Source organism: Tenebrio molitor, chromosome 2 (assembly GCF_963966145.1).
Source record: "Tenebrio molitor chromosome 2, icTenMoli1.1, whole genome shotgun sequence".
Taxonomy (NCBI): Eukaryota; Metazoa; Arthropoda; class Insecta; order Coleoptera; family Tenebrionidae; genus Tenebrio; species Tenebrio molitor.
The window spans coordinates 25,190,702-25,204,074 of NC_091047.1; the positions used below are offsets into that span (position 1 = coordinate 25,190,702).

At 35.5% G+C, this 13,373-nt stretch overlaps 3 protein-coding genes across 6 annotated transcripts in view; 2 read left to right on the plus strand and 1 right to left on the minus strand.

Annotated features, from left to right (window-relative positions):
* Positions 1-1,746: 1,746 nt before the first annotated feature.
* Mocs2B (Molybdenum cofactor synthesis 2B) lies at positions 1,747-2,818 on the plus strand. Its single transcript, XM_069039143.1, has 4 exons — positions 1,747-1,961; positions 2,012-2,278; positions 2,327-2,544; positions 2,593-2,818. The coding sequence occupies exons 1-4, from the start codon at positions 1,922-1,924 to the stop codon at positions 2,704-2,706; spliced, it is 639 nt and encodes a 212-aa protein (XP_068895244.1). The 5' UTR covers positions 1,747-1,921; the 3' UTR covers positions 2,707-2,818.
* On the minus strand, positions 2,694-4,245 carry LOC138124197 (JNK1/MAPK8-associated membrane protein). Its single transcript, XM_069039142.1, has 5 exons — positions 4,100-4,245; positions 3,755-4,032; positions 3,489-3,701; positions 3,268-3,437; positions 2,694-3,217 (listed from the first exon to the last, which is right to left on the minus strand). Exons 2-5 carry the CDS (start codon positions 3,979-3,981, stop codon positions 2,931-2,933), a joined length of 897 nt encoding a protein of 298 aa, XP_068895243.1. The 5' UTR covers positions 3,982-4,032; positions 4,100-4,245; the 3' UTR covers positions 2,694-2,930.
* A 157-nt stretch (positions 4,246-4,402) lies between these two features.
* wdb (widerborst) overlaps positions 4,403-13,373 on the plus strand; it is a 59,027-nt gene continuing 50,056 nt past the window's right edge. For all 4 annotated transcript variants that reach the window (XR_011157050.1, XM_069039141.1, XM_069039139.1 and 1 more), the window contains exon 1: positions 4,403-5,215. Coding sequence is in view for 3 of the 4 variants with exons in the window: in XM_069039141.1 (XP_068895242.1) it covers positions 5,077-5,215 (139 nt within the window). In the remaining variant the exon portion in view is untranslated. The remainder of the gene's footprint in view (positions 5,216-13,373) is intronic.

Genomic DNA, 13,373 nt, shown 5'->3' on the forward strand with positions numbered 1-13,373 from the left:
TCGAAATTTTATATACCTAACTAATTATTGATAAGGTATACTTGCGAATTTAAAAAAACAAAATTTGTTAATAAATAAAACCGTAACAGTTTTATTAGTTTTCTGAAATTAACTGTTAATTTACCTATAAAGTTTTTACACTAAATGAATCTGTATCTGATAGCGCATCAAACCCTGGTGGCACAATTACAAATTTTGACTTGGTTAGCTAAATAATTCGCTTTTTTATTTAAACGCAAACCAGACGCGTGATTTATGGCACAATGGTATAATTTCCCAACAAAAGGTATAACCGACCGTTTTAAACCTTTTTGCCATAAAATTGACAGTTTCCATTGTCACCTAAATTTACAACAGCACAACTAGCAGATCATAAATAAAAATGATTTTGAAAGTTGAAATGTAAAACTGCGTTTAATTCAAAATCTAATTGGTGTTTTTTTCCGCTGATTTCGTAAATAATTATAGGAAGTGAATCTGGGTAGATCAGTATAGAAATCAGAATTTGATTTTTGGTTGAAATTTACATTTTATTTTTTTTGGCTTTGTTTCTAAGTGAAAAATTATCAAAAAATTATTACATGTACCTTACCAATAGCCAAGTAACTGTGAAAAATTTCGACATTTTTATTTAATTAAAAATTGCAATTTCTCGCGTGCGCGTATACGATGCCCCACCCGGTACATACATACCTACTGATTATAAGTACATTATATTCATATTTTCTTATGAAATCGGGTTTTATTTTTGACGTAAAACAACCGTATTAATTTTTCTGTAAGAAAACAATCGAATGATGACGTGAAAGTGTATTTCCACTGGTCCTTATGCGTTTTTGCCCTATTCAATTTTCCCGGTTGCATTTCAATTTAAAGGGCCTATGCATTCAAGGTCACTGAGGAACTGCTGGAAACATCAAAGGCACCGCTCGGAGTGATCTTGCTAGTCCTTAATCTTTGTCTCCCGTTTAAAATGTATGTACCTGGAAAGGTGATGGCCGGATTGCGGCAGTGATAGCATTCGGGTAAAAAGGCACAGGGCCGGATTGCGGCGATGGACTTATAAATCTTCCGTTTAAAATGCACCTGAAAAAGTGACAAAACATTTCGACTTGCGTTTACATAGATTTTGACATTGCAGCTCTTCAATGTGCAACACCAGTTCACACCTTGTTTGGTAGTACTTTTTTCAGAGTATGTATTTAAAAGACTCTAAAAGAATGAACTCTCCACCACGTTTACTAAATACGTAGTGGACTAAATATCACTTCCATCTTTACTTTCCCACTTGTGTGGTTAACTAATATTGTTTTTTTATTCACCTCATAGTAGGCGTTGAAGAGTCTATTGTGAACGCACTATACAGGTTACGGATCACGAATCAGCTGTTTAAATCTTACGTTTTACACGAGTGGTGCATCCACAATCGACTCGTCAACGCCTACTCAGCCTACTGTGAGGTGAAATTAAAAAAAAAACACCCGATATAAGACTAACCATAGTTTTGAAAAGCTTTTATGCTAATAAGTAATAGACGTTTTAGGATTAAATAAAAAGATGCATAGTAATTTCGCCGACCGGCCGCAATCCGGCCCCTACCTTTTCAGGTACAATTTCAAATCCGCCGCAAAACGGCCATCCATGTACAGGTAAGTATGATCATGGCCGCAATCACAGAACACAAACCGGCCACACCGCTTTTCAAACGGCAGGCTGGCGGGCTTTCATTGCGCATCCAAGCCGCTCGCCATCTTAAAACGCGTGACCTCTATTAATTTATGGATCGGGTCAAGGGAGTGGGAAAAGTTGGGTTAGGGTCTTTGTTTACAACTTGACATTTCCTGGATTTTGCATTAAATCACACGTTAAAAGAATCATTAGAAGTGGTAAACAAAGCCCTAACCCTAACCCCGCGTTGCGAATGGACATTTTAGATGGACAAATGGTGAAGTCCCCACCAGGTAAAATTCCTGTAATGTAGCCTATAAGAACTGTTTTATTTTACTTGCAGCTCCTTATCCTCCAAAACTGAAAAAATTCAAATTGGATTTTGAACAAAAAGTAGAAGTTCCGAACGTTTCACCCCACTTAATCCAGATAAAAGCATCAAATGCAGATCTAAACAAGAGAATTGAGAACTTTGTGGAGAGGAAGAGAAATGAAATCAATACTAACAATATAAGAGAATTTTGTACTGGCGATTGCACTTCTGAATTTACCTGTGCCAGAGTGGATGCAGTTTTGCAGAAAAGAAAAGATTCAAAAGGACATTTGCAAGGTAGAAAAATAACTTAAATCAATTTTTATTTTACACTTGCAATTTTAGTAAGTCGAGTGCTCAACACATACCACCGCGATCAGACAAGCGCCGATTATTTAACAAAATATATCCCACCAAATGGTATTGATGAAAGACTGCAGAATCTAGAAATACAACTGAGTTTAACCACACCAGTTCCTAAAAATATTTACGCTCGACTAAAAAGATTGGAAGATAGGATGCTATATTTGGAGTCAGTTTCACCAGAATATATAAATTTTTGGGTATGCATTTTTAATATAAAGGTATCAACAAGACATTTTGTGTTTCAGGATAAAACTCATTTGCCAAATAAATTTGTCAAAAAGAAAGTGTTCAGTGTGCCAGAAATAGATGCTCTTATTGCTGATCTTGAAAGGAAAACCTGTGAAGATAAAAAGAATTGATTTTAATCTAGATATTACATATTTCTTTTAACGTAACAATTTTATTTTTATATATGTATATAAAATGCTTTGCCAAGACTTTATACAAGTTTAATAAACGACTTTTAATTTATACATTGTAGTTCATAAGAAAGAATTTTTTGCAGCTTAATTTACGAAACAATATGACATAATAAATAAGTTAATAAAGTATTTACGAGATGTTTGCAAATTGCTTTGCAAATTCAAGTAAAAATTGTTGGATCAGTAAATTTAGCTGTAAAAATGTAAAACAGAGCTGGCAATGGTACCAGCAGCAACAACAAAGAATGAAGTGTTGGATCTGCAAGTTGAGTGATAGAAATCAGCCCATACGCGTGGAGACACCAGTGCCCCACCAGAATGACAACATTTCTCGGATCCACAACTGTTGTTATAATCAGTGAAGATATTGACTGATTAATCTTGAGAGCAAAATGGTATGCACATGATATTACTGATAATATTACCACTAAAATTGGAAACGCGTAATCTGGAAAATCTACTGTTACACGCTGTTTACATTTATTTTACGTAACTTACATAACAATCCTCCAATTAAGGCATGGGTGACAACTAAGATAGGTATATAATACATTGCAGCATATATAGACATTTTACTCTGTCTTGGAAGATACTCTCGACAGACCCAAGGCCTGATTAATAGCATTATAAGTAAAGTTAATGCATAAAATATGAAGACCAAAGTATACCTGTAAAAATGCATAAGATGTAAGTGTTACAAATATGAGTACAGATTTTACAATGGATAAACTGCTTCCTGTGTGCAATGGACTCTCTGGTCATAATTGGGAGATGGATTATGGAGTAATGTGTACCAATCAGACAAAGTTCTCACTCTACAACTCTGCACTGCAAATTTACCAAATGGTTCAGTAAATAATAATGACAACAGTCCTGATATTAAAACTTCCATAAATGCTGTGAAGTGTAACATCAAAACATCTTTCTTAAAACTGAAAATAAAGTTTACAGCATTAGAGAGTTTGATTTGTTGTGCGTATTATACCTTCTCCTCATTGAAACCATGTCTATGAAGAACCAGTGCAGGACGAGGACTAGCAAAACCATGAAACCTAGATACAACCAGTCGTAGAAGGCTGGAGAGTCAGTGCATGGTTCACAGATGTAACTGGTGTCGTTGCGGCGAAAACCTCTCGGGCAAGAGCCGCAATCGCTCAAGCTACCATCTGAGAAATACTGCTTGCCACAGTACCATCCGGGACAAGAATGCATGTTATTTTCGTTGCATATTTATTTTAGCGAGAATGAGGTTATGTGGTGACACTTTTGACAGATCAAATAAATAAGTGAGGTTCTGGACAAGGATAGAAATATGCACTAGTACACTTACAACTTATTTGGGTAACAGTTTAAATTGAGAAAATCCGTACGTTTTATTAGTCGTGTGGAAATTCTCCGAATCCGACGAAACTAGTTTTTGTTTATTTATTATCATAATTTTCGGTTAAACGCGAAGGCGCGACTGTCAAATCAAAAACATTTTGTCATAAAGATGGAGGTCCTTGAGGCCAATAGTGGACCGTGATTGGTCGGGAGTTTTGAGAGTTGGCGTGTGATTGGTCACGATGAAGTACTCGAAAGTCAGTTCGTTATCTAATATGAGATAAATATGCAAAAATTCGCCTTCAATTAGCACAGAATGACTTTGTAAATTCGACAAATGATATTGGCGTGACGATCTGGGCGTTTGCTTTAACGTGGTTGTGATTTGAGGAGGGGTGAAGTGCGTGCGTCGGTGACCGAGTACCCCCCATCTATTTTCAGCCCTAGGTACTTACGGCATCGGGTCGGTTTGCGTGCAAAAATTGCAGTAAAAAAGCGAATTTCCCGTCTAATTGTGTGCAAAATAGTGTTGGGGTGCATCGATCGGCGTATTTGAGGTGCGAGGGGTATGTGTTTGTGGTCGGAACGTGTATGGATCAATTGAAACAGAGGATTTTGTGTCAAAGTAACCAGCTGATGGCGGGTGAAAATACTGGACTCGCTTGGCAGTTCACCGATCTCTACTGTGTACAATCCGAGTCCTGGGTGTGTTAGTGGTTTCCGTGGTCGAATCCTCCCTCGAATTCGGCTTTAGTCCTGATCGGGGCAGAAGCGTCGCCGTTCGCATTAATCGGTTATTGGGCGTGCACTGAGTCGAGCACACACCTTGTGTCATTGATATTCGGCGATCATTCATGAACCCGGTGCATATGATGCGTTTGAAGGGTGCTGGTGCGGTTTGACGTCGATGTCGAGGTGGTGAAATGCGGTTCGCGACCCCCGTGTAAATAGTGTAAGTCGTTAAACGGAGACTTGGGCACCGCTATGTCGACGACGGCGTTTGTCGATAGGATCGATCCCTTCGCCAAAAGGTCCCTCAAGAAGAAGACCAAGAAGTCGCAAGGCAGTTCGAGGTACCGCAACTCGCAGGACGTCGAGCTCCAGCCGCTGCCGCTCCTCAAAGGTGAGTCGCCCGACCTAGTGCAACGCCGCCCGTCGAAGCGGCCCCGACGAGGGCACGCCGCCGTTGCTGCGGACGCACCGCAAGGTCGGGGCTGTGGGCAAGGTCGATCGCTACGCGAAGTTGCATCTTGCACCAGGTTATGCAAATTTGGGGTGAGATCGCGGCTCTGCAGCCGATCGTCCTCGACGGCTGATCGATAAGAGGATCCCGACGCGATTCTTCCCGTTATTTACTAAATTGCAGACCGACTTTTTGACGATTAGCCTCGTCAACACCGCTGTCTGACTCTCCTGTTTCTGTTTCAGAGCGATTAACGAAAATCGAAACGTGATTCCCAGAAGTGTCAAAGTGTACCATTTTCTCTGAAACTAGTTCGAAAATGTTGCGACGTAATATTTACCTCACTCGCTTGGCAAGCAGGGAAAGATTATATTTATTTGTTCAAAAGATACACTTTCAACCGGATGTTTTGTTGCATATTCAGGATATAATAGTTTATTATTCTACCACATATTCTCAAAAATGGCAAGTCAGAACGTACCTCATTTTAAAACCGAACGATTCCTATCAGAATCCCTTTAAATTGATTTAAATTCAAACAGAATTAAGCTATACCCACACGATGAAACGATCGCGAAGTAGGTTGCATGTGTGTGTTACTAAATGAGTTGTTGTTGTTGCCTTGAGGTGATCGAGTACCATAAATTCTTAAAATTTCTCAAAGAACAACGAAGGTAGGTGGTGATGAACAAGTATGGGTTATGGTAGCAAATTTCTAGTCGTTTAAATCGGGGACATCACAACTTCCTTATTCTCGTTGGAATCTACACTATTTTAAATGTACACAGAACTTCACGAAGTAAAAGGTGAACCTTGGTAAACTGACGACCGTTCAATTGATGTTGTGGAGTTGCTTTGATTTAATTTAGCTGTTGCAGTCAACAGTTTGAAGTTTTAAATTAATTTAAAGCTAAAAGAAACATTTTTTTTTAATTAACTTTGAACAAATTTTGTCGGAGTAATTGGACAAAGTTTCCTTCTCCGACTCTAACCCTTATCATGAAATGTGTCAAAGAATATATTATTCAAATGTGAGTCACTTTATTATTTTAGCCTAGAATCTTAATTACCCCACTGAAGGCATTTTTTTGGTTTCTAATATCAAGAACATGGCCACTAGAATGTTTATTTTACTTTGAAGGTACTGATTTACGATCTTATTTTTGTTTGTTTTCAATTTCATCGACAGATTTGCAAATTACATTGATAAAGTGCAAATTTAGCTCTAAAAATTATTTTAGGATCTAGTTTGTTTGTGTATTTACCTATATTTGACACACATTTCCAATGAAATAAACTACATATTTAGTTTGGTCTTGCACAGAGTACTAATTAATTGTTGATAATAGGAGCTCATCACTCCAATTAGAGAAATAATAAAACAAACGTAACATAATAATCAACGATATATTTTAATGGTGCCTACCAACGTCGTGGCGTTTTCTTTTTTTTTTTTTTTTGTAAATGTGGATTTTCAGGTGGAACCACCTCCGGTCAGTTCAGTGCTGTGGTATTGGAAAAACGGTTGAAAAAGTCAAAAAATGTGCGAGCAATCTGACAATGTATCTATGTATTCAAATTTATAACGTCTGTTTGTGGATATAAGCATTGAGATTGCTTGCGTGGGTGGCTAAGATAAAGCCATACGGTAAGTGGTCGAATACCAAATATGTATTAAAAAGTGGAAAGGTTGTTTGATGACACGGTTGGAATTTAGATAATAATACGTTTTAACGATAAACATATTTTTAAGACTATATTTAGAGACAATTTTTTCTTAATAGGTGTACCTTGACATTTTGACATGCAGCAAGCAGCAAATTGTCATAACATTAAATAAACGTAGTTGTCCTTTGCTAAATAATTATTCTAAGGATGTGTGTAATGGAGGGTAACCTCTACGATTCATTAAGTGACGTGAGCATAATTAAAACTTTGAAATGTTACGTCAGATGGAAACGGAAGTAACCACAAGAAGTAGAATTTTCTCAACTTGACGCTTTTCTTTTTGTGCAACAACACAAAAAAAGTAACGTTTTTCTAAGCGTGACACATGGCATTTTTCGTTTGTCGACGTAAATTTATGTAAAAATACCTACCGGTTACAATTCTGGCTGATCTGGACTGACATTTTTTTGGCAGTGTTTATTTTTACTCTCAAAATTCATTAGTATGATTCAGACGAAATTTTCTTACTCATTTACTGTACACACTATTTTTAAATCTAATTTGATGCATATTTACGAAAATCGCGTCATTATTGTGATTAATGAACGATAAATTTCTTTTTGATTTGAATTACAGCGCATACGACGGGTGAAATGACTTTTATCTGGTGATGAATACAAAAAAAAAACAATAATAAAACACGTTGGAGCTCTGTAACGGTTGGGTACAATGGATTTTTCATTTTAAAAATTCAACATTTTATCTTTGGTTTTTTCCAATATTTGATGTTTAATAACGCACCGAAAGCGTTGACAAAATATAAATTTCATTATAAAGTCTATTTTTAGTAAGTGGAAGATTGAATAAAGGATGCCTATGTGGAACGATCCTTATACTGAATACACTATTACACGAAATCGGGTCAACTGGATCAAATTACTACACATTGATTTTTCCGATGAATGAATATCGAACAGGAACACCTTCCAATTACACTGAAAATGTATCAAGTAAACAAATTACTAAAATAATTTTCGTACTGTTAGGATCACGAGTTGAATACGTTTGAACGAAAATGTGCTTTGCAAATGTAGGATGAGTGACATTGCACATGTTAAAATGAACAACAGATTGCTTTTTTGTTCAAGAGGATAAGCAAATCCGCAACAAGAAGTCGTCCAGGACGAGATCAGACATGTTTAGTTATTCTCTCCTAAAATCCATAAAAACAAACGTCCAGATCCTCAAGGCAAAGGCCTTATCCACATGTATAGGATTGGATCAGCTAATGTAATTTTTTCCGGTCATTTCTTTTTCGATCTTTTTTCTTCGGTCTCCATAAGTGAAGTTGTTCTAATAGTTTATTCTTTACACGTTCGAATCTAAGATATCTGCAACTGCATAGTCCAATTTGGAAATCTGGAAAACTTAAATCAATTTTCTCTTTACATTTGGACCGCTTTTTACTTATTTTTAAACTTTTCACTGTTATTGATTTAATTTTTCTTGATTTTGGTTGTACGCATGTAGACCACATTACAATTTTGTTTGCCCAAATGATTGTAGATCTGCGCATTTCGTTTCTGGTAACTTTTAGTTAGTACATACTGAATTTTCATGTTCCGAATTAATCGTTACTTAATTTAATTATTTATTTATTATACGTCATGATCAACATAAACAATAGGTTGATTACAAAGTCATTACATATATGAATATTGATTGAGATGACGTTTCCTAAATCAACAAGTTCATTTCTTTTTGTTTTGTTTATTGCTTAGATTCCTTCTCATTGCTTATCGATCCTGACTGACTCAATTTCAAAGATAAATGTGCACCAGTCTCAAATAGCGAATTGTCGGAGAATGGTCTCCTACGAATTATGTATTTCAGTCGTTTTCAGCATATAGGTCAACTTCAGCATAAGAAAAGAAATCTTCCATGGTACCATTTCAATGAAAGTAGATAATCTTTTGCATTTATCTTTGTGCTGTCATTGGTTGTTCCATTTAAAGTAATATAAATGCAAAAACAAAACAAACGTCGTTTAAACGTAATTAAAAGCATTGAAGTCAAGGTTAGTGAATGAACGATCGGTGTAATTAGCGAAGATTGGTAATGGGTGGTGCAAAATGTTGCTCTTTTTAATGCCATCGGTTCTTTGTGTTGATTAAAATGGCGTATAATGCACAATTTTTAAGTCATTCTTGATCTCTTGAATGTAAAGTAGGTAAACTCAAATTGACGTTTTAATATTAAATGCTCATTACGATGCAGTAGAAGCTAGTGATTCATTATCATCCTGCCAATTCAGATGAATTTTTTATCAGGACTTTGATGATTAGTTTATTATGCAATGATTTTATTACTGAAGGGTCGGTCGTCGCTTTCATTACATAATCGTGTTCGCTTGATGTGATGAAGTATATCTAAATACATACAATATTTACACGTAAATACCGAATACTCAACTGTCGTTTCGATTAAATAAACGTGTGTTGGAGTGTTTTATAAGTTGGCGACAGATGATCGTTATCAAATATGTTTTGCATTTTCGTTGTTGTTATTCGGTTTAATACTTTGCAATATTCGTTTGAAACCTTCTCTTTTAGACGTAATTACGAATGTAACGAAAATATTTCACGTAGCTTGATGGTACGTTCCAAGATTAATAATAAAGTTGTGATAACAATTTGGACAATACTTTCATACGAGATACGACGGAGAGGATATGATTGACACTGATGTTATTAAACTAATTGTAATACTATACATTAAATTAAAAAGGTCCATTTGAAAATATAGTTTCGTATACAGCTCATGGCTTCTTATAGCCAAACTTTTCAGAATTTTAAAAATTATTGTGGTTTGCGGTTTTGCTGCTTGTAGTCTGATTCACTAATCTCAGAAGTACGTGTTCAAGTATTACTAAAAAATCGGACAGGTTGTTAGACAGCAATAGTATATTATGATACAAGTTTATAAGGAAGCCTTTAAAGCACGCGCGACGAGTTTAAGAGCACGACGCGTAGCGGAGTGCTTTTAACGTCGCAAGTGCTTTAAAGGCCCTTATAAACGTGTATCATACGCTATTTTTTATTATACCTGCACTAAAATCTGAAAATTATAACAAAAAAAAGCAAATTGAAATACCTTTTCCGAAGTAATCTGTGTCATTAATCGTTGATATAGAAATGGTCAATTGTTGTTGTTTCGTTGCTATCATAAATCGTGTATCAATGTCTATTTATCATTGTTCAAAATGTAGGTGAATTTGTTGTTACCTAAGCAACCCTTAAAGCTTTAGTGTTTTAAAGGCCCTTTTTCGCACGCATTTTAGTGTCAAAAACAGGGATTATGATTCAGGTGTAATAAAAAAATAGTTATTGATATCGCAACAATCACCGAAAAGTTTACACGTTTTTTGATGCGGAATAGGTATCCCGGAATCGCAAAATTGCAGTCATCCTACCTTGATGGTGCTCAACTCTGAATGGTCAAGTTTAGGATTTTCTCGATTATCGCTTGAGATGGGACTTTTTTTTCTTTAAAATTCAGATATCACATTTACCTAAATACTCCCTTTTTCCCCTGGGGAGATAGTTCTGGGGCATCCTGTATAAGCAAAGTTAATCGCCAGTTGCATACACTCGGCCGTAACTTTTGATTCTCCTAACTCCTAGACCGCTGGCTCCCAGGTCCCAAAGTTTCTTTCATCGGCTTTGGGTGTGTAGTGATAATTTAATAATATTTTAATGTAAGTTAAAATTAAAAAAAAAACCGTTCTGTGGTCCATAAGATAAAACTTTGTAATTTCCTTTACTTATTTACAAGGACTACGACGGCACATACGCCCAAGACATATTTTTGTTTTAACATCATAACAAAGTCGTAACATTGCCGTCACACATTGCAAATGAATACAAAAGTTTAATTATACACCAGTTTGATTACTTTATAGTTGTAACTAGTTATAATGCAAAAAAAACATTGTTTTCGTTTTAAAAACATTTGTAATGCAAGTAGTTTGTATGGCATTTAATAGATCATTCGGTTCATTAGGACACCATACTTCGAAGTAATTAGCACATTGTCACTAACAATTAATTTCAGTGACAGAAAATTATCTTTGAGCAACGTTATTTAAAAAAAAAGGTTTTATAATAATTTTGCATCCGCGTTTTGTGATGCATTTGGTAGCGCATTGTTAATTTTAAAAGTAAAAGGAACCTGGTCTCCTTTAGTGTTGTTTGCACTTTGCAACTTTGCTTTGGATTAAGTAAGTAATCCTTGACTTAATGATGGAAAGATTTTCAAAAATTCAAGTACGGTACAGTTGCGGCCGTTGAAAACTCAGACACTTTGACAACGCCAAACTTTCGGCTTTGTAAATGGGATTGAAAGTGACGTTTCTCAAAATGTCACTCAAACATTATCCACCTTAATTTCTCTCGCAATGGCTCTTATACTCACACCGTCCCTCAATCAAACACATTTTTACAAATGAGATAATTGCGCCATTTCAAAAGTTACGCGCGATTCTGCCCTAATATGTCAAATACTGACACTGACTTTATAATCCTTGATGAAAATCCTGTTTACGCTAATCAAATTTCGGAATTTATACAGAGTGTTTGAATCTTTCCAGTCTGAGAATTCAACGGCCGCAACTGTACATTTCTATCACCGATAACTTTTAAAAAACATGTATAAACGGCTTTATGGGATTTTGATTATAAACCATAAAAATAACAAGTTAAACCTGAATCATCATTAAAAGTGTACTATCGCCAGCCAACAAAAACTCGTATGTACAGCCAAAATTTTAGTATTGTAAATCAAAGTCTACAACGTCAAACGTTATTGTCAGTGTCAAAGTCAATGCGAATAAATGGGTTTAACTGAAATTCAAAAACAGACTATAGCGCAACGTTTAGGAGACGGGATTTCGATTCGGGCAATTGCTGCTGAGGTTAGTGTTCATAAACGTACCGTTTTATTGCCCAAACAAAAAATCAAACCTATGCATACATAACCTTTATTAAAAAAGCGATGTTTACACAACTCAAATTTTTAATTTTTGAATCTGTTGTTCTGTCATCTGTGTACGAGTTTTTTTTGGCCAGCGATAGTACATGTGGTTGTAAAAAAAATGGGAACTGTCAGAATAAAATTGGCACATTTTTACATTTTTTTCATAGTGTGAAACCCTTTTATGAGAGATAGGTTAGAGTTATTGTTAAAATTCAATGAGGTTTTTTTTGCAACTAACTGGACAATTACGATCATTAAATTTTGGAGGTCATTTTTCTGTCAAATAAAAAATACTCCAAATCATGCATTATTGAAATTGTCACGTGAATGATGAATTTGTTGTCTAAATACTCTAAATAATCTTTATTTGTGGTTTGAGAATATTTTTAATAATGTTTGGTAACAATTTAAAACTATTTTTTATACAAATCAATGATCAATTAAATGTTTTTTTTCTTGTAACAATATGTCGTAAATAAAGACGAAAAAATATAAATCTTCTCGCATATTCTAATGATTGCTTAATTGTTCTTCACCTCCTGAATTTTGAAATGAAAACAAAATTTGGCATTTTGAAAATGCTTGTCCTTTGATTATTATACAGGTGTCCTGAAAATGGCGCACTTCCGATGCACTACGGTGAAGAAGAGATTACCATAAACGTGAGAAAAATGTTTAAAAAATTCTATTGGTCTTTAAAAGTGGTACTTAACACGTCAATTATTTATTTTATATCCGATCCTGCATAATAGAGAATTTAGAAGTTTAGGAAATCGTAAAAATTATCTTAAATCCACTAAGGCAACACTGCAAGGTAATGATGTACGAGTATGTATATCTTTGTTTACATTGTACTATCATTTTTAATAATTGATTTTTTTGTCTGAAAATATTTTCCCATTTTTGGGACACCTGTATAATTTTAAATTTGTTTCAATTGAATCACAAATGTTGGAAGATTTCAAAGCTTCAAACAACTACATACTACATACACACTTGCTATTCTTTTGACACATTTTGAAGCGTTAACTGTCTCACGTTTGAAAAGAACGAAGCCCGATTCGTAAAGTTGGACTAGGAATTTTGGAATGTAAAACTTGGACGACCAAACGCACTCGGAAAAATGCGAAAACATCGAAAAGGTGCGATGACGTCAATAGATCTAAAATAAAATATATAACGCGACAATTCGCGGTCGCCCAATGATGAATGTTGTCTGGCGATTTTGCAACAGGCCGAAGTCTTCGCCTTAACACTCGACATTGTTTGCAAATCCAAATCGACCTCTCCGTGCGATCGCCTCCACCGTCCCCAAAGAAGACATCCTCCGCCGAAACGAGAACGGCCTTCGGTGGTACATACAAAGTCGTCTCTTGGACCAGTTTTCATCTCGACG